This window comes from Capra hircus, chromosome 7 (genome assembly GCF_001704415.2).
Source record: "Capra hircus breed San Clemente chromosome 7, ASM170441v1, whole genome shotgun sequence".
Taxonomy (NCBI): domain Eukaryota; kingdom Metazoa; phylum Chordata; class Mammalia; order Artiodactyla; family Bovidae; genus Capra; species Capra hircus.
In genome coordinates, this window is record NC_030814.1 from 92,714,685 (window position 1) to 92,736,098 (window position 21,414).

The 21,414-nt window shown below is 49.2% G+C and overlaps 1 protein-coding gene across 1 annotated transcript in view; it reads right to left on the minus strand.

Annotated features, from left to right (window-relative positions):
- The window catches only part of C3 (complement C3), a 36,252-nt gene extending 15,132 nt beyond the window's left edge, over positions 1 to 21,120 (minus strand). Inside the window, 24 exon segments of the mRNA XM_018050944.1 lie at positions 62 to 148; positions 248 to 314; positions 2,797 to 3,009; positions 3,108 to 3,250; positions 6,649 to 6,734; positions 7,024 to 7,135; positions 9,604 to 9,801; positions 9,968 to 10,039; positions 11,425 to 11,554; positions 12,104 to 12,262; positions 13,627 to 13,833; positions 13,966 to 14,175; positions 15,093 to 15,239; positions 15,340 to 15,455; positions 15,949 to 16,075; positions 16,206 to 16,288; positions 16,291 to 16,307; positions 16,422 to 16,512; positions 16,614 to 16,696; positions 16,800 to 16,894; positions 18,696 to 18,766; positions 18,872 to 19,034; positions 19,961 to 20,153; positions 20,968 to 21,120. Coding sequence (XP_017906433.1) covers positions 62 to 148; positions 248 to 314; positions 2,797 to 3,009; positions 3,108 to 3,250; positions 6,649 to 6,734; positions 7,024 to 7,135; positions 9,604 to 9,801; positions 9,968 to 10,039; positions 11,425 to 11,554; positions 12,104 to 12,262; positions 13,627 to 13,833; positions 13,966 to 14,175; positions 15,093 to 15,239; positions 15,340 to 15,455; positions 15,949 to 16,075; positions 16,206 to 16,288; positions 16,291 to 16,307; positions 16,422 to 16,512; positions 16,614 to 16,696; positions 16,800 to 16,894; positions 18,696 to 18,766; positions 18,872 to 19,034; positions 19,961 to 20,153; positions 20,968 to 21,044 — 2,947 coding nt within the window. The 5' untranslated portion in view covers positions 21,045 to 21,120.

Consider the following 21,414-nt stretch of genomic DNA (forward strand, 5'->3'; position numbering starts at 1 on the left):
CATGACTCTCCTCCCAACACTGTTCTGGGTCTCCTGGGGTTGGGGTCCAAGGGCATCTCACCTTGCAGGAGGATCTTGGTCTCTGACTCGGTGTCTGGGACTCGATCACTAAGATCTGCAGCTGGGACTTCCTCTCGCTGCACCCCATCTGCCAGGTGAATGGGAGACACCGATGGCACCAGCTCCCTCCCACCCCCTCCTCATCACCACCACCCAGGCCTCACTCCCTCTCCCGTGGCTGACTCACCTTGACCCAGATATTCTGGATTCAGTGTGCGAATGGCCACAGTTTTGTTGACTCTTATTCCTTCTGGCTGGATGGTGTTAGGGGCAGGGGGAGTTGCATGAACAAGACAGACAGTCAGTCATATTCTGGGGATTACTGTAGCATAAGGCATGAGGGCCTCCACCCGAGATCTTAGCTGTGTGACTGGAGGTCAGTTACTTAACCTCTCTGTGCCTCATCTTCCTTCCTTATAAGGAGGTAATATAAACATCTACCTCATGCCTATTGTTGTGCAAGTTCATAATAAAATTATAAATTAACAAAGAAGTAACAAGACCTTTAGAAATCTTTCTATGTGCCTAGATGATTGCTCTCCTGTGGTTAGTTCATTTAATCTTTACAACAACCCACTGGAGTGGGTACCGCTTTTATCACTTCCATTTTACAGATGGGGCAGGGACTTCCTCATGGTCCAGTGGTTAATAATCTGCCTTGCAGTGCAGGGTACATGAGTTTGATCCCTGGTAAAGGAGCTAAGATCCCACATACCATGGGACAACCAAGCCCCCGTGCTGCAACTACTGAGCCCATATGCCACAACTAGAGAAGAAGATCCCTGGGCCACAACTAAGCCAAATAAATAAACATTAAAGATGGGGGAACTGAGGAACAGACAGGCAAAGTAACTTGCCCAAGGTCACAAAGCAAGTAGAACAGAATTTGCGTTTGAACGTAATAGTCTGGCTCCAGAGTCTGTTTTTAAAACAATGCCTCTTAATGGGCTAAATAAAATAAAAATTTTAAAACAAGTAATTTAAAAGTAAAAGAAAAATTTTGAGCCAGTAAACAAGAATAAATATTACAGGAAAGAGAAAAAATAGATGAAACAATGTACGTAACTATTTAACACAGTGCCTAGCATACAGTAAGTGCTCAATTAAAATAGGGGCATCTTAATTAGAGTCAAAGGCCCAACACAAGCTCTCATGTGTGTATGCACATAAGCCTCCCTGGAGGACAGTGGGTGCTTTTGCCTTCACAGAACCCATTCTCCTTTTGCCTGGAGTGATTCCCATCTTTCCCTTTGCAGACTGAGTTCCTGCCTATGCTGTATTCATCAGTATGTGGCATCCAGCTCTCTAGGAAGAAAAGCTCTTGATCAGCAGTGCTGCCAATTTCCTTGGTGTAGATTTCTCCACCATGATGGATTCCAAGCCACCACCATGAGTGAGTGCAGACTTGGGAAGTGGTAGACATACTGGATCTAGGGAGCTGGGTATCACAGGCTCCAGCACACTACTGGTTTCTTCCCACCAGTGCCTGTGTTGAGTCATATTGAAACTCACAGCAAGAGGAAAACTGTGTGCACCTATCTAGACACACTTTCATGTAATTTTTAAAATATATTGTTTTAATGATTAGATTTATTCCAGAACATTAAAGTAGTTGAAAAAATATGTTTGCTTCCATTAAAGCCAGGAAAGAAAAATTATAATAAGTTATGATTTGGGTATAAATAAAACATTTCAATGTGAAATCTTACTGTCAGTTTTGATACATTTGGTTTTTTTTTTTTTTTTTTGAGAGTGACAGCGGTGGGGATACATTTGGTTTTGAATGTTTCAATATTTTTTTCAACTACTGTAATGTTTTTTGGGAAAAAATAACCAATAAAAAATATACACAGGCCCAACTCAGTTTTCTTTTGCTTTAGGCGTCAATATGACATAGTTTGATACCATCAAATTTGTCTCTAAAATTTTGATATTCTGTATATTGCAGGGGTTTTTGGAATGGATTTTGATTTCTTAAAATATTGCATTAAAGTAATTTTGATCTTGTTTATGATCTTATGTTTTGCTTTAAAGTATTCATGAAAGATGCTTAAATCCTTTCATTTTGGTTGATGAGATTTTGTCTTTGAAAATGTTCAACAAAAATATGACTGCTAATGCATATTTCTTTTTTTCTGGGTTGAGTTATTTTTCCCATGGATCTTCTTTTTTGTTGTGTGTCAATGCATATTTTAAGGGTAAGAATCATAGGTACAAAAGAAGTGTCCTAGTTCTTGCAATTGTATATTATTCTTTTGCAATATTTGCTCTGTGAAATATATTTTCTCAAGATTTTAAACTTTTATTTATTTAACTTATGATATCTATGATATCTTAGCTTATGATATGTTAGTTCCATAACCAGGGGTCAAATCCAGGGCCACAGCAGTGAAAATACTGAGTCCTAATCACCAGCCACCAAGGAACTGTCCCCAAGATCTTTAAAGTCAGAAGAAAACCCCTGTGCTAAAATGTTACAAGATGTCAGATTTGATATTAAAATATATTTTAATGAAAAAAATATTATTGATCTCTAAGTTTTGGGGTATCTGCTAAAAATTCTGTGCCCAAGAATAATGCCTCACTTGCCTCACCCTAATCCTGGCCCTCCTTCCAAACTTCCAGAACTCCTGAATCTCCTATGGTGTGCCTGGGTCTCCAAGTTGGGTTCACAACACAGGGAGAACTGGAGCCTCTCCTGAAGGACAAGGGACAGCAGGTACTCCAAGGACTCACCACGACCTTCAGGGTCTTCTTGACACCATCACTGATGAAGTGATTGTAGACGGCAGCCTTGACCTCCACCTCATGGAGGCCGACCTTCAGGGGCACAATGACGTAAGGTACCGCCACTGAGGACCTGGCTGGGATCATTATATTCTGCTGATGGCGTTTCTTGGCAGTGGCCAGGCTACAGAAGGCTGGATTGTAGAGCAATTCCACCCTCACCTGCCAGGGAGAGAGAGTATGGGGTCAGGAGAACATGCCACGGACTGGCTCCCTCAAGTCCCCCCTCCATCCATGCTTCTGTTGCACCAGGTACGCACCTTGAGATTTTCGGCCTCCCGGTAGTTGTAGAGGATCGCTCGGATCTCCACTTGCTCATTGCGCACCACCGAGTAGGGGAGACGCAGGTCAATAAAGAAATCCTGCATCACAGTGATCTCATAGGGGTCAGCCACACAGATCCCTGCCCGGAGTGGAAACAGAACGCAGAGTGTCAGGAGTGGGGTCAGGGGACTGGGCAGGATGGACTGGGTCCAAGTTCTTGCCCCTACCAATGTCTCAGTGCTTACACTTGACCGCGGGAGCTATCCCAAGGTCTTTGCAGAAGCCCATAGACAATATGGGGGCTTTCCTGGTGGCTCAGATAGGAAAGACTCTGCCTGCATCACAGGGGACCTGGGTTTGCTCTCTGGGTCAGGAATATTCCCTTGGAGAAGGGAATGGCAACCCACTCCAGGATTCTTGCCTGGGAAATCCTGTGGACAGAGGAGCCTGGCGGGCTCCAGTCCACGGGGTCTCAGAGTTGGACATGACTGAGCTACTAAGCACACACACATAGATGGAACACCATGGTGGGGGCGGGGGGTTGGGGAGGTTTGATCCCTGGTCAAGGAACTAAGATCCTGCAAGTTGCATGGTGTGGACAAAAAGAAAATCTCTTAAAAAGAAATGACTAAGCCAGAAACTGACACAACACTGTGAATCAACCATAATTCAATTTTTTAAAAAAGGCACTTCCCTGGTGGTCCAGTGGCTGAGACTCTGGTTTCCAATGCAGGGGGCCTAGGTTTGAGCCCTGGTCAAGGAACTAGATCTCACATGACACAGCTAAAAGCCAGTGCAGTCAAATAAACAAATAAAAAGAAATACTTTTAAAAAAGAATTGACTTCTGATACCTGATTTGTGTCATTTAAGGAGGCATCTATACATTTCCAAAAGGCACTTACTCTTTGACCCCTAAAATATGCTCAACTCCAATAATAAAAATAATAGTTCACACTCACTGAACATGTACAATGTGTCTGGTAGTATTATAACAATTATAAAATCCAGACACTTTGCATAGTTACTCTTTCAGTTGTGCCCATTTTATGGATGAGCATCAAGAGGCTGAGTAACTTGATTAAGGCCACACAGCTGCCCAGAGAAAGATGTGGGATTTGGACTCAGGGACTTGGGCTTGGGAAGTGCCCACTTTTAACGATACTCCTTCTTTATCCCATAAGAGCTCTTAAGTCTAAAATTTTCATGTTCTATTGGTTGCATGCATGCTAAGTTGCTTCAGTCGTGTCTGACTCTTTGCAACACTCTGGACTGTAGCCCGCCAGCCTCCTCTATCCATGGAATTCTCCAGGCGAGAATATTGGAGTGGGTTGCCATTTCCTTCTCCAGGAGATATTCCCAACCCAGGGATCAAACCCAGGTCTCCGGCATCGCAGGCAGCTTCTTTACTGACTGAGCCATAGGGAAGACTAAATGTGTTATACATACTGCTGTATTTTAAATGGATGACAAATAAGGACCCCCTGTCTAGCCCAGGGAACTCTGTTCAATGTTATGTGGCAGTCTGGATGGGAGGGGAGTTTGGGGGAGAATGGATGCATGGATATGTATGGCTGAGTCTCTTCACTGCCCACCTGAAACTGTCACAACACTGTTCATCGGCTGTACTTCAATATAAAATTAAAAAGTTAAAAAAAAATAAAAGATACTGAATGTCTAACAAACTCTGAGGTAAAGCTCCTTTAGCAGACTGCAAATAGTCCAGGGACCATGCTTAAGGGGCAAGGGTCTAACGATAGTTTTTAAGATTTTTTTTTTCAAGCTGCAGGAACATTTTTTAGGTAAAGGAAACCTCAGACAGAACCTTGGTATACAGAAATGTACAACAGGCAAATATGAAGATGCCCTGATTTGAAACAGGGATGGGGACCCCAAACTAGAACTGTGCTGAGTGGCTTTGCAGTCCCAGGCAGAAGGAAAACTATGTGCCTTGCGTATATGATTTCATCTGCTGTCATCACTTGGTCAAGAGAAATTGTCAGAAAATCACAATTCCTTCCATGAAAAGCAAGACAAGCAAAGAAGCAGATTTTAAAAGTCTTGAAACCAGGAAAGTAAAATGACACCAAAGTATAATTTATGATAAATTATAACTAAATAAACTTATACTAGAGTAACTGGGTGTGGTATAAATGAAATACACTTAATGCTGTGAGTTTTAATACATCTTTTTTTTTTTAGTGTTTTTAATAGTTTTTCAACTACTTTAATGCTCTGGGGAAAAAAATAACCTTTAAAATGGACAGAAAATATGTATATGAACCACGTGTTTCCTTTGGCCTCAAGCTCCAACAGGGCTCAACACGGTGCTGGTCTTTATTTAAAATCTAGGTATTTTGTACTTCCTGGATTTTTTTTTTTTTGGCATTCATTTTGATTTAAGAAAACTATTGCATGAAAATACAATTTATCTTGATGACTGAGTTTTTTGGCACCCACTTAATTTTGCATTCAAAGTCAGTGCCTCATTTTCCTTGCCCCACTCCCAGACCAGCTCTAAACCATTCATACTTGACTAGGGTTTGTCAGGGTCTCACATGCAGCCCTTGGTGGCAGTGGCAGGGGGAGGGTATGCATACCCCTTTTTGTTGTGTTTCACAGCCTACCCACTGATGTTTTAATCACTCACTTCATCCCGCTTCCTCTTTTAATTGCTTTACTCACTATCATGGCAACATCACCCCTAACAAGTTCTTGTTGCAAATTATTCTATATGATATTATAGAATAATATATCACATAGCAAATAATTCTATATGATATGGTGAATATAAGTCTTTATGCAAGTGTGTGCTCAATCGCTCAGTTGTGTCCAAATCTTTACGACCCCGTGGACTGTAGCCCATCCATTAAATTTTCCAGGCAAGAATACAGGTGCGAGTTTCCATTTCTTACTCCAGAGGATCTTCCTGATCCAAGGATTGAACCTGCCTTTCTTGCATCTCCTGCTTTGGCAGGCAGATTCTTTACTACTGCGCCACCTGGGAAGCCTGTGTGTTTTTATACATTTGTCCAAACCCACAGAAACATTAAGACACCGAGAGTGAGCCCTAATGTCAGCTGCTGCTGCTGCTAAGTCGCATCAGTCGTGTCCAAATCTGTACGACCCCAGGCCTATAGCCTACCAGGCTCCTCTGTCCATGGGATTCTCCAGGCAAAAGTACTGGAGTGGGTTGCCATTGCCTTCTTGTAATGTCAGCTAAGAACTAGCAAAGATAATGATGTGTCCATCAATTGTTACAATGTTGATGGTGAGAGAGGCTGTGTATGTGGCGGGAAAATGGTACATAGGAAGTCTCTGCACCAGCCTCTCAATTTTGCTCTGAACTAAAACTGCACTAAAAATAAAGTCTATTTACCAAGTCATGATGTCACTCACATTCTGCACTCTACTCCCTCTCTAGTAACAGGGCAAAGTGTCAGCCAACAGAAACAAAAGATCTGTCAGGATGGAATGAGAAAATGCTCAGGGGATCTGGGGTCCTGGCCTCCGAGGACTGGACCACCATCCTCTCTCACCTTTCTTGTCCGACAAGCTCACGGCCAGAATCTCCCAAGTGGTGATGGAGTCTTTCAAAAACACTTTCGTGAGCTTCGTGGAGATTCTGGTCCAGGGAGAAATTGGGGGGGCGGGGTGTTGAGGATTAGGAGAAGACATCTAGCAGGGTGCAGGGGGAGACCAGGTAGGGAGGGGCCACAAGGGACAGGGTTGGAAGGGGGCTGGAGGTGGGTACATTTAGGTAGCCCCAACTCGATTTTTCTAGGCTGGGTTGTGTGCTTCCACGATTCCACGCAAGAAGGGGGTCTGAGGTGCATGCAAATGCAGTGTCCAATCTAGGGTGATCATAGAAGCTGGCCTGGGGAGGGGTTGAAGGGGGGCCATCCCAGCCTCACCCATTTTTGTCTGGTTGTTTAAAGTCGTCAATAATGATCCACAACCAGCTCTCGGGGAATTGGCTTCGGGAAATGATGTCCTCTTCTGGGATTATTTCATCATCCAGGTCACCTGTGGGTGGGGGTGGGGGATTAAAACAGACTGAATCCCCCCCTCCTGCTCCCTCCACTGTCCCTTTTAGATATTTATCTTTATAATCCCCTAAAGGGATTCCTAGCATGGACACGCCCAAGGTCACATGATCACTTCCAGGGGTCCTAGGCACATTTGCCCCTAGAGGCTCCTTTCTCCATAAAAAAATATTAAAAGTCATATTTTACAGCCATGTTGGTATAAAGGTGAAAATAAGCCACACTGCATTGAGTTGATTTGTTTTTTCCACTTCTTTGATTTTCAAAGGAATGAAAACATTGGCATGAATGAGCCTCTAAAAGCATCATTGGTCCAAGCTTGCTGTGTTATGTTAACCATGTGATGGTTAAATCTATCCTGAAAACAATGGGGCTAGCTGAGAGATTCCCTGGACTTGATGGAGACTGCCAAAGAGACAGTGGCTTTTAAAAGTCATCTTGACCCCATCAGCAAGTACACAAAGCTGGGCTAGAATAGAGTTAAATTCTGGCTGGGCTTTCTTCAAAGAACGATGAACAGATTTTAATTTGATTTTGGGCCTTCCCTGGAGGTTCAGATTGTAAGGAATCTGCCTGCCAATGCAGGAGTTTCAGGTTCAGTCCCTGGGTCGGGAAGATCCCCTGCAGGAGGAAATGGCTCCCCACTCCAGTATTCTTGCCTGGGAAATCCCATAGACAGAGGAGCCTGGTGGGCTACAGACATGGAGTCACAAAGAGTCACTCAGTGATTAACACTCTCACTTTTCTGCCTAACCACAGAGTAGGTGAGATTCCATAGATACTTAAATCCACCCATAAAAGTGAAGAAAGTGAAAGTCACTCAGTAGTGTCCGACTATTTGCGACCCCATGGACTACACAGTCCATGGAATTCTCCAGGCCAGAATACTGGAGTGGGTAGCCCTTCCCTTCTCCAAGGGATCTTCCCAACCTTGGGATGGAACCCATTTCTCCTGCATTGGAGGCAGATCAGCTGAGCCACAAGGGAAGCCCAATACTCTAGAATAATCTATCAAAGTGTCTTTGGGATACTAACTCTTAATCAACCCTCTGTATCGTCCCCAGTTGGCTAAAGAAATGACACAATGCTAGGGGTGGGGGGTGGGGGAAGTCATCCATGTGTGTGTAAATCATGCACACATTGTCTAAATTTCTTCTTTGCGAAAGAAAAGTCTTGGGTCACTGGAGCAGAGAGTAGCATGCCTAGTCATTGTAATTTGCAAAGAGACTGAAGGTCGAGTTCTGTGCTCATGTATGTTGGGAATCATTATGATTTTGGTGGGGTAGAGGGTTGAAGGGGTTGCTAGTTTTCCGGCTAAAAGAATTCAGAAATATTTGACTTTGGCAATGGCTGCTTTTGAGAGGTGTCTGCAGATAATTCAGTTTCAGCAAAGCCCATTCTGGCACAGAAGTCCTCTAATTAAGACATATTAAAAGATGTTTTTAAAAAAATGAAAAGAAAAGGAGAGGGACTTCCCTGGTGGTCCAGTGGTGAAGGTCCTGAAGTTCCACTGCAGGGGGCACAGGTTCAATCCCTGATCAGGGAACTAAGATTCTGCATGCCACATGGCATAACCAAAAATTTAAAAAATTGAATAATGGTGGGATCAGGCCACACCGGGCTCCTCTGTCTCTCAACAGATGGCAGTGGAGACTCTTGTCAGTTCTGTAAAGGCCACTTTGTGGTGAGATCACTCTGATTTTGCTTAAAGGGGGCTTCTAGGAGAAGCCCTGGGTTTGCTTAAGATTAATGTGGCCTGAGATGTAGAATTTTGAGTGCGTACATGTCCTATCTAGAACCGAATGAATGAATGAATGATTGAACATTGACTGGGCAAAGGTTGAGCAGGTCTCTTAAGAAGGCAACATGAATTAGTTTTCTTTGGTAAAGGCAAGCTTATAACCCATCTCATGTCTTCCTACTGGCAACTAGTGTGACCAGCTCTATCTTCTAGAACGTTCCCTCAGAGCATGGGAGGGAGGGGTGTCCTGGGCACTGGCAAAGTCAAACTTCAGAGTGTCTGGGGCCAGGGCCAGGCTAATCCACCCAGGCAGGAAATTTCCTTGCCCTCAGGAGAGGAGTCTTCTCTGCTAGACTAGGTCCCTCTTCCCTCAGACAGGCCCTTTCTTCCACCCAGGACAGACCCGTATCCCCCTCAGACAGGACATCCCCCTCAGACAGGACGTCCTTCCGTCTCAGACAGGGATCTCCTTCCCCCACTGGAGATCTCCTCCTCCCTCAGACAGGCACGCCTTCCTCCCTCTGCGGACAGGCCTCCTCCCCACCTGGGGCTCGCTGGATAGGGACCTCTTCTTCCTTCAGACAGGCACCTGCTCCCCCTAGGACTGGACTCCCCGCTCCTTGAAGGGACTGGCTCTACCCCTCTCGCCCTTGAACGGATTGGCTCCTCCTCCCACCTCGGACAGGCCCGGCCTCCCCGGGACTCACTCCGGGCCAGCTCCAGGGCGCCCTCGCGGCTGTGCTGCTGCCGCAGCCGAGCGATGTACTCGCAGCAGTCCAGGAAGGCCTTGACGCACGCGTCGCCCTGCAGGATGAACTGGGCCCGGCGCTGGCACGGGAACTTCATGGGGTTGTCCCGCATGCCGTCTTCGCAGCACTTGCGCAGATCGCCGCTGTACTGACCCACTGTGGGAACACAGATTCCCCCCCACGTCCCGCGCGGCCTCAGCTGCGGCCTCGAAGCAGCAGGCACTCAGGACACAGCCCAGGGAGAACTTCCCCACGGTCAGACCCTCCCCTTCCCTCTCTAGCTGGGATCCAGGAGGGGTGGGAAGCAGCGGAGGGCGCACACCTTTATCCATCCTCTTCTCCATGAGCTGCACCGAGCGGCGTCGGCGGGCGGCTGGTTTCGGGCACTGCGGATCTAAAGGCAGGTGGAAGGGGAACCAGATGGGTTAGGCACCTACTAGGTTTCTGCTTTATTGACTATGCCAAAGCCTTTGACTGTGTGGGTAACAATAAACTGTGGAAAATTCTGAGAGAGATGGGAATACCAGACCACCTGACCTGCCCCTTGAGAAACCTGTATGCAGGTCAGGAAGCAACAGTTAGAACTGGACATGGAACAACACATTGGTTCCAAAGAGGAAAAGGAGTACGTCAAGGCTATATACTGTCACCCTGCTTATTTAACTTCTATGCAGAGTACATCATGAGAAACGCTGGGCTGGAGGAAGCACAAGCTGGAATCAAGATTGCCAGGAAAAATATCAATAACCTCAGATATGCAAATGACACCACCCTTATGGCAGAAAGTGAAGAGGAACTAAAAAGCCTCCTGATGAAAGTGAAAGAGGAGAGTGAAAAAGTTGGCTTAAAGCTCAACATTCAGAAAACTAAGATCATGGAATCTGGTCCCATCACTTCATGGCAAATAGATGTGGAAACAGTATCAGACTTTATCTTTTTGGGCTCCACAATCACTGCAGATGGTGATTGTAGCCATGAAATTAAAAGACGCTTACTCCTTGGAAGAAAAGTTATGACCAACCGAGATACCATATTCAAAAGCATAGCCATTACTTTGCCAACAAAGGTCTGTCTAGTCAAGGCTATGGTTTTTCCAGTGGTCATGTATGGATGCGAGAGTTGGACTGTGAAGAAAGCTGAGTGCCGAAGAATTGATGCTTTTGAACTGTGGTGTTGGAGAAGACTCTTGAGAGTCCCTTGGACTGCAAGGAGATCCAACCAGTCCATCCTAAAGGAGATCAGTCCTGGGTATTCATTGGAAGGACTGATGCTGAGGCTGAAACTCCAATACTTTGGCCACCTCATGTGAAGTGTTGACTCACTGGAAAAGACCCTGATGCTTGGAGGGATTGGGGGCAGGAGGAGAAGGGGATGACAGGCAATGAGATGGCTGGATGGCATCACCAACTCGATGGACATGGGTTTAGGTAAACTCCAGGAGTTGGTGGTGGACAGGGAGGCCTGGCGTGCTGCAATTCATGGGGTTACAAAGAGTCAGACATGAGTGAGCAACTGAACTGACTGACTGATTGATGTGTCCTTGGTTTCCTCCCTACTGCCGCCTCCCCCTACCCCCACCCCACCCTCACCCCCGCCGTGATGTTGGAGTGTTATTGCAGCCCATACTGAGGCTCAGAAAGAAGTGATTTGAGAGATGGTGGTGGAGGTGGGACTTCAACACCCCAACCTGCACCCCAGAGCCCCGCCCTTAGCCTGCTCTCAATATCTGGGGGATGGAGGCCCCGCTCTCACCTGCCCTGCCTCTCCCTGCCTCCTCACCTGACCTCTGCTGGGTCTCCAGGCCCTGGCTTGTCTTGAAGGTGAGTCCTGCATCCGTGAAGACGCCGGCATAGTCTCTTCCACTGCCTGGGGTGCAGCCAATGTCCGCTTTCTCCACCACGTCCCAGATCTGCGGGGTGGAGTGGAGGCAGAAGGTCAGAAGTGCCACCACCCTCTGGCCAACTTGTCCATCCAGCCCCACCCCACCCATCCTATCCTGCTCCACAAGCTGGCAGGCCATGATGGACGATCCAGAGTTGGACTCTGGACTGCATCCATTCCCAGCACCATCTTCAACGTGGACCTTTGTCCACCCACATTCTCTTCCTCAACTTGACTTCAACCCATCCCCATGTCTACATCCATTCAGACCTCTATGCTCAGCCCATCTGCTCCGCTCCATCACCATTCCCAGGTGGCTCAGTGGTAAAGGATCTGCCTGCCAATGCAGGAGACACAGGTCCCATCCCTGGGTGGGGAAGGTCCCCTGGAGAAGGAAATGGCAACCCACTCCAGTATTCTTGCCTGGGAAATGCCATGCACAGAGAAGCCTGGTGGGCTACAGTCCATGGGGTTGAAAAAGAGTTGGACAGGACTGAGTGACTGAACGACAACAAGCAGCATTCCCACCTCAACCCAATGCCATCTCTGAACCAACCTCAGCGACTCTGGGGCATACCTTACTCTGGGTCAATTTGTTCTTCTTATTCAGCACAAACACGCCCTTGTCCACGGCCACCAACCACACTCGGGACCCGTGGTTAGCCTCGATCTTCAGGGTTATCTGTTTCCCGGGTCGATGCTTTTTCTCTTCCTTCCCATCATTTTTCACCACCAGCTATGGGAGGGGGAGCAGGTTGGAGGGGGAAGTCAGCCCTGTAAGACCCCAAGAAGCCCAAGACAGAGGAGGTCTTGAGCTGGACTGAAAGGGGAGGGGAAGAAGCAAGCCAAACTGGCATCAGGCAGAAAAGAGAGAAAACCAGGAGCAAGGCAGACCCTGAGTGCAAGCCTCCACTTACGAAATAAATGAATCATAGGGATCAAATACACAGTGTGAAGAAGAGAGTCAGTAACCACATAGGATCTTTGTATGGTGACACGTGGTTACTAACAGGACTCATCATGGTGAGCATTTTGAAACACAGAAATATCGAATCACATACTGATATTCGGATTGTAGAAATGTCGTACGCCAGGAACTAGCATAGTGGCATAGGTCAATTAGGCACTTCCCTGTAGCTCAGTCGGTAAAGAATCCACCTGCAATGCAGGAGACCCAGGTTTGATCCCTGGGTTGGGAAGATCCCCTGGAGAAGGAAATGACAACCCACTCCAGTATTCTTGCCTGGGAAATCCCATGTACAGAGGAGCCCGGCAGACTACAGTCCATGGGATTTCAAAGAGTCGGACATGACTTAGCGAGTAACCATGACCATAGGTCAATTCTACTTCAAACAACATACTCATAGAAAAAGAGATCAGATGTGTGGTAAAGGGAGGGGGAACTGAGTGAAGGTGGTTAAAAACAAACTTTCAGCTATAAGTACCAGGGGTGTAATGTACAACATAATAAATACATGTACTTAACCCTGCTGTGCCATTATATAGGAAGGTCGTTAGAGGAAACCCTGAATTCTCACCACAAGGGGAAAGATTTTTTTTTCTATTTTTTAATCTCATATCTCTACGAGATGATCGGTATTCACTCAACTTATTGTGGTGATCACTTATGATGTACCTAGGTTAAATCATTATGCTCTACACCTTAAACTTAGTACTGTGTGTAAATTACATTTCAATAAAACTGGGAGAAAAAGAAGCTAAGGGAACTTCCCTGGTGGTCCAGTGGTTAGGACTTTGCCTTCCAATTCAGGGAGTACAGGTTCGATCCCTGGTTGGGGTGCTAAGATCCCACCTGCGTCCCAGCCCAAAACCAAAAGCATAAAATGGAAGTAATATTGCAACAAATTCAATAAAGACTTTAAAAAATGGTCCACATGAAGGAAAAAAGAGGTGAAGAAACTGAGGCTGAAAGAGACGGAAGAATGAGATGGGAAAGGAGGAGGGGCAGAAACTCTGAAATGGGGGAGAGGCACGGACTCGAAAGGCTGGAGAGAGACAGAGCCAGAGGCACAAGACGGGGAGAGGGACAGCCAGGCGGAGGGTCCCCAGATGGGCACAGAGAGGTGCCAGGGAGCTTACCGTGCCCATACACGAGTCCTTGACATCCACCCACACGGAGTCGGCCACCACCTCCCTCTGGCCGTTGGCATTGATCAGCGTGTAATAGGCCACCAGGCGGAAGGAAGGGATGAAGTCTGATGTGATGGTCAAGGGCAACACCACCAGGTCCTGGCCGGGCTCTCGGTCCTGGCGTCCCACCTTCAACAGCTTCCCCTTGTTCATGATCTGGGGGGACAGTTCAGTATAAGGATCAGGAAGGTGAGCAGGAGAATGGGTGGGAGTCGGGGTTGGGGGAGGGTGGAATCTGGGATGGATGAGTGCTCCCAGGGATGCTGAGAGTTCTAGAAAGCCACGGACCATGTAGGTGTAGTAGTGGATCTTGGCTTGCTGGCTGGGGTCTGTGCGCAGGTGGAAGTTGACGTTGAGAGTCTCCCCAGGCTTGAGCTCCACTCGGGGCACAGAGAGGTGCAGGTAGTTATTGGAGTTCCCCTGCGTGTTGTAGGGTAGGGCCTGCATGGTCCTGGTGGCCTGTCGCCCCTCGGGGATATTGTCCTTCTTTGTGCGTACCTGGTCAGGGAAAGACAGACGCCATGATGCCCACCTGCCCTCCCCAGAGACATCTAAATCCATACCCCTGAGACTAGGCATTTTATGTGAGGAGAAAGACGTTGCAGATGAGATTAGGTTAAGGATATTAAGGAGATGGGGAAGAAACCGAATGATCCAGGTGGGCCCAATGCCATCACAAGTGTGCATATAAGATGTCTAGGCAGGGACTTCCTTGATGGCACAGTGGATAAGAATCTGCCTGCCAATGCAGGGAACATGGGTCCGATCCCTGGTCCGGGAAGATTACACAGGCTGTGGAGCAAAAGCCTGTGTGTCACAACTATTGAGCCTATGCACCCTGGAGCCTGTGGTCTGCAACAGAGAGAAGCCACCTCAGTGACAAATCCAAGCACCACAACTAGAGAAGCTGGCAAACAGCAACGAAGACCCAGCGCCACCGATGAATAAATAAAGTGAATAAATTAATAATTTAAAATAAAAAGGCATCTGGGCAGAAGACATCTAGAAGGTAGGACCCTGCTGTGCAGATGGAAACACATCTGTGCGTGCAAACTTTTATATACAGAATGGATAACCAAGGCCCTACAGCACAGCACAGGGAGCTCTATTCAATATCCTGTGATAAACCATTACGGAAAAAACTATGAGAAAGAACGTACATATGTATATGTCTAACTGAATCACTTTGCTGTACAGCAGTAATTAACACAACATTGTAAGTCAATTCTACTTCAATCAAATAAATGAAAACATAAAGAGAGCCCTTTTATGCAAATGAAAACATGTCTGTGGATGGCACATCCCTTTATGCAAATGAAAGGAACCCACTCTATGCCCAGGACAGGATCCTTTTGTGCATAAGTTAGGACCCCACTCTACAAAATTAAGTCCCCTGAGGCTGGCCCAGAACTCACGGTGATGGTCAGGGGATCCCGTTTGTTCTGTGTGTTGATGCTTAGCTTGGCCACGCCATCATCCTGGGTCAAGGACTGCACATTGCTGCCCTGGGTCACCACTGGGATGTGGCGGGCAGGGGAGCCGTCAGGGTTCGTCACGTACACCTGTGGGTACAGGGGCAGGTGGAGGGCATTTAGGCAGACCCAGAGGTGTGATCGTGCTCAGGACCAGTGTCGAGGGGTGCAGTCCTGCCCAGGGACTCACCATGAGGTCGAAGGGCATGGCAGGTTTGAAGAACTTGGGGGTCTTGGTGAAATGGATCTGGTAGGGGGAAGTCACAATGGGGATCCCAGTGCGCTCCGCCTCCACCATGTCGCTGCCTGAGGGGGGCCAGCCATGAGGGTGGGCTCCTGGGCCACCCCTCAGGACCAGGCTTCCCCCATCAGACTGCACTCTGCCTTTGTACTGGCCCTCTGTCCTTAGACTATCTCCCCCATCGACCTGATTCTACCTTCATTCTGAGCATCCACCCTCAGAATGAGTCTCCCCTCTTGCACTGGGTCTTATGCCCCAGAGTGGTTTTTCCCTGTCAGATTGGACCCCTCTTTCATTCTGGGCCTCCTCCCTCAGACTAGGTCTCCCCTGTAAGACTGGATGCCCCCCTTCATTCTGCACCTCCTCCCTCAGGCTAGACCTCCTCTGCCAGCCTGGACCGCCCCCCTTCAATTCTGGGCTTCCTCTCTCAGACGAGACCTCCCTTGTCAGACTGGATCCTGACCCCTTCCTTCTTGGCCTTCTTCCTCAGATTGCATGTCCCCCCTCAGACTGGATCCCCCTTTCATTCTGGGCCTCCACCCCCAGACTGGGCCTCACCTGATTGCAAGATGACGGTGGCGGACACATATATGGACTTGCCCACCAGGGCATCAGCTCGGGAGGGCTGTACTCCATTCAGCAAAACCTGACGTTTCAGTATGGCCTCCCCATTACCATCGTTGATCTGGGGGAGACAGTAAGGGTTCATGGCGGAGGGGAGACCTGGGGGGAGTGCCCAGGGGGTGAGGTCAGACGACAGGAGACAGGAAGGGTGTTCAGGGTGGAGGAGACCAGACAGGGCCTCTGTTAGGTACCGGAACACGGGTGAGGGAGTGAGTCAATGAAATTCTCCGGTCACCATCCTGGACCCCAAAGATGACGAAAGCTGTTCCGTCCACTGCTCCCCGTACAAGAACCTGCAATGCAGGGACAGTCTCAGATTTTTGCTTCTGCAGGTGAGTCTTCCTCCAAACTAGCTTTGGCCTCCGTTAAGCCCCTCACCGCACTTGGCCCCTCCCCCTGCCCCTCACCTGGCAATGATGTTGATCTTCAGGCCATCTGGGTCATCAACGTAGTAGAATTTCTCTTCAGGCTCTAGCTGGACCTCAAAACTGGGAAGCACTGGGGGGACAGATTATGTTGCTGGGGGACCAGCACTGGGCCCAGCCTGATGCACTCTCCCCTCCCCCCACCCCCTAGCCCCAGCTCCCTGGCCCTCTTACCATATTCCTTCACCTCAAACTCAGTGGAGAAGACCTGCTGCGGAGAATCTTCATAGTGGGCTTTGATCTTCCACACCCCCATGCTGTGGGGAAGGTAGGCTGGTGATCTGGGCACACCTGGCAGCCCCCCACTCCCTCTCCTGGGGTAGGGGAGCCCCAAACCCCCTCCTGGAGGACCTGACATACTTCACCAGTTCTGGAATGTTCCAGGACAAGGCCAAGATGCCAAACTGGTTGTGAGAAGACAGGGAGTCCTGCTTGACAAGGACGCCATCGGGAGTCTGTGGGGAGACAGAGAAATGGCTCTTCAGAGATGAGGCTTTGCCTCTTGGCTCGTCCCTCCCTTCTGCGTCTGGACATTCTCTCTGTGTTAGGTCCACAGGGGCAGTGGTAAGAACGTGCCCCTGAGCCAGTCAGCTTGGGTTCAAATCCCCACTGAGCCAATTACAAGCTGTGGGACCTTGGGCAAGTTACTTAGCCTCTCTGTGCTCAATGAGCATATCTAGAAAAAGATAATTATTACTCCTATGTCACTGGTTTCGGACATGTTAATACAGGCAAGAGCTGATGATGATCAGCGTCTCTCCAAAGACAAATAATGACTAGCATTTGGGACTTCCCTGGTGGTGGCCCACTGGCTAAAACTCCACACTTCCATTGCAGGGATTGCACGCTCGACCCCTGGTCATGGAACTAGATTCCACATGCCGCAGTTACAACGCAACACAACCTAATAAATAGATGTTAAAAATGATAATAACTAGCACGTGTCATCTATTGTGATGCAGGACCCTGTGCTAAGCATTTGATTAGCACATACATATACCACACATAACTGCCCACATTTGCCTTTTTGACATAGCAATGTTGCATGGCTCGACCTCATACACATGTGATTTCATGCACTGCCGACAGTTAAACATCAGCAGACATCACATAGAAATCCGGTTTTCTGGCTTCTCTTGGAAATTAGGGTCACTGTGGATAACATGCTTCTGTTGGTACGGGGTGACATTTGCTGGGAGCTGAGCACTGTGCCTCTAGGGGAGATGTGTGTCCTGTTCATCTCTAAAGCCAGCTCACAGCCCTCAGGACCTGGCCCTTGTTAGCTCTGTGTCATCTCAGGAAATACTCAGGAAGATCCCCAGAGGAGGACATGCCCCAGTCTTCCTGCCTTCTCTCTCCCTTCACCTTACATGTATGGTTCCCTCCCCGTCTCTCCCTGCTTCTCTCTCCCCTCTCCTTCCCTCCCTCCTTCCAGTAACTTTCTATTTATCCCACTACCTGCCAAGCATGCTGTCAACAGAAAATCCCTTCCCCTCCATTTGGAATTTATGTTCAGTGGAGGTTAGGGGAAGGTGCAATTAATAAAATGTATAGATCCAATTTACGATGCCAGAAGGAGAGGGGATGTTGCAATTTTACAGGGCACTCAGTGAGATCTCACTGTAAAATTGGGACACGGAACGAAGACTTGAAGGAGGTGAGGGAGCGGTCGGTGCGGAAATTTCCAGGAAGAGGGTTTCCTGGGTAGGGGGAATAGCCCACGAAAGGCCCCGGGGCAGGGCTGTGCCTGAGGAGACCCGTGTGTGGCTGGAGCAGAGCGAGCCAAGGAGAAGAGGGAAGAAGCGAGGGCAGGGAGGGGATGGGGTAGGTCTTGCAGAGTCCTGTGGGCCGCAGGAGGACTTGAAATTTTGTTCTCAGGGAAGTGGGAGGCCTGGAGGGCTGGGGGCTGAGGAGGCGGCAGGGCCTGACTCAAGTGCTCACGGGCGCCCTCTGGCGGCACTAGGGAATTAGTGTCTGTCATCATCCCAAGCCTGGGATGAAGCAACAGACTTGGAAAGGTGAAGTGACCTGTCCAGAGTCACACAGTGACCGGGTGTCTATCTGGAGCTAGAATCCTCAGGCACAAGCAAGCATCGCGCCACGTGGTCTCCCTGGCTCCCGGCCCCCTCTCCCGACCTCTCTATATGCCTCTCTTTGACTTTGGGTCTCCGCCGGTGGCTCTTTCTCTGTCTAGATCTCTTTGTCTCTCCCTTGGTCTCAGCCCCGGGTAGGTCTGGGGCCCCGGTTGGCTGGTACCTCGATGCTGATGAAAACCGTCTGGCCCACGGGCAGCAGCTTGTGGTCCACAGTGAAGACCCGATAGAGGACTGAGGGGTGGGAGAGAGAGAGACAGTTGGGTGAGACTCTGCCCCTCCTCCAGCCCTGCCCCTCCCCAATCCCGCCCTCTCCAGACACCGCTCCTCGCCCCTTACCCGAGGAGCCTGGGGTGTAGATGGTCTTGTCCGTCTGGATGAAGAGGTACCCGCTCTGAAGGCTGATCAGCACCACCTTCTCCACCTGGACATTCCCGAAGGTCGCGACAACAATCACGAACTTGTGCCCCTTTTCTGATTTTAACTCTTTGCTGGCCGGGATCTAGGAGTGAACCAAGAGATCATTAGGGGTCTGCTCCACCTGCCCTCTTCACAACAAAGCCTGCCCATCAATTCTGGTTTGCCCAGATTTGGGGAGTAACGGGGTACTGAGATGGGGGGAGGGTTAGAGAGGGGGTTGGGGTCAGAGGGAGGCATGGGAAGGGGAAGCAAGAGGCGGCTCAGAGGAGAGAGGGCTCAGAAGGGGAAGGGACTCAAAGAGAAGACTCAGATGGAAGGGCCTCTGAAGGAAAAGGAGGGCTTAGAGAGGGAGGGGCTAGGAGGGCCGGGGCTCAGAAATGGGAAAGGGCTCAGAGATCCTAGAGCTTGGAAGGAGGTGGACTTGAGAGAGACCAGGGGGCTACTGTATAGCACAGGGACCTCTGCTCAATATTACGTAGCAGCCTAAATGAGGCAAGAATTTGGAAAAGAATATATATATATATGTATATGTATCACTGAATCACTTGACTGTACACCTGAAATTACTGCAACATTATGCTCCAGTATAAATTTAAAAGCCGGGAACCCAAAGCCAGTGTTTTGGGACAACCCAGAGGGATAGGGTGGGGAGCAATGTGGAAGCGGTTTTTAGGATGGGGGGGCGACACATGCATACCCGTGGCCGATTCATGTTGATGTATGCCAAAAACCATCGCAATATTGTAAAGTAATTGTCTTCCTATTAAAATAAGTTAATAAACTTAAAATAAAAAAAAGGTGGAGACAGCTCAGAGAAAGCTCTGGATGAAGCAGTGGGAGGGGCTCAGAAAAGGGAGGGCTCAGATGGGGGAGGGGGAGACTCAGAAGGGGCGGGGCTCAGGCAGTGTGGGTGGGGCTCAGAGAGGGGGAAGGGCTCTCGGAGGACTCCGTGGAGGACTCTCGGAGCCAGTGCGGCATCCGCAGGACTGGGCTCCCTGGCGCGCCCACCTTGATGATGACGGTGCTCAGGTAGCCATTGTTGCTGTTCAGCTGGGTGTTTTCGTTTGACAGCACTTGTTTCTTGGCCGGGAAGTCGTGGACAGTGACCGAGACCTGAATATTCCCTTGTCCTCCGTGGGCCTCCAGCACCACAGTCTCCTCGCTCTCCAGACGCAGGATGTTGGGGGTGATCATGGAATACCTGCCGGAGGGGAGCATGGGGCGTGGAGCTGTCATGCCCGGAAGCCCGAGCTGCCAACCCTTCCCCAGGGTGAGCACTCTGCCCCAGTCCGTGGTCTCACAGGGGATCCAGTGACCGGCAGACAACTGGGGCGGGGTGGGGGTGGGGGGTGGGAGGCAGGGGCGGTGCTTCACATCCCATCAACTGCTGAACACCAAAATGAGAGGTGCCAACTCTTCCAAGACTTCCAGACTCACCACTGAACCCACTTATTCCAGGAGCTCTAATCCCAAAATCTTTAAACACCCCAAGCCTCTAAACACCCAGCCCTGAACACCATGTGTGCTATGTGCTAAGTCAATCGTGTCCGACTCTTTGCTGCCCTCTAGACTGTAGCCGGCCAGGCTCCTTTGTTCATGGGATTCTCCAGGCAAGAATACCAGAGTGGGTTGCTGGTGCCCTCCTCCAGGGGATCTTCCTGACCCAGGGATCAAACCCGCGTCTCCTGTGTCTCCTGCATTGCAAGCAAATTCCTTACCTGCTGAGCCACCAGGACAGCCAAGACCATCCCAAACTCCTCCCTAAACCTGTGGCACCCCAGACCCAGATCCACTCCCTCAGCCACATACACCCACGCGAAGTCTCTAGACCCTTAAAACCTGAAACTACAAACTCCCAGAATCTGTGACGGTCAAATGTCCAGGACGCCAAGTCACCTCTCCTGCAGAATCACTCATTCCACATGCACACCCTACACACGCAGGGCCTTGTACCACAAATACACACTCTCATCTCCGAAGCAGCCTTTTTTGGGGGTCAGGCTGTGACTACTCACATGGGGTTCCCCAAGGCCATGGGGAGACTGGCTAGAAGCAGCAGCAGCAGCAGGCTGGGACCTGAGGTGGGCTGCATGGTGCTGGGGCAGTGGAGGGACAGAGGGATGGAGGGACAGAGGGAGAGGGCAGGGGAGGGGAATGAGCTGAGGTTGCTGGAGGCTTCCTTTTATTTGGCTCCTGCCTTCCTCCCTCCCCTGACCAGCCCTCACTCCCTGTGGGCTTCCCCCTCCCTGGGACTGCCCCAGATTTCTCAATACTGTTTCCTAAGTTTTTCAATCTGTAGGGCCAGCATGCCTGGCATAAGTAACCCGGGGCCATGTTCTTCAGCTACAGGGTCACAACAACCTCCTGCCCTGGCCTCCCTCCGGGTCACGGCCAGCTGGTGATCAGGGACCTTTCCCGGTTACATCCACTTGGTAGTAGATGAAAGCAGAGGGCAGAGGGCC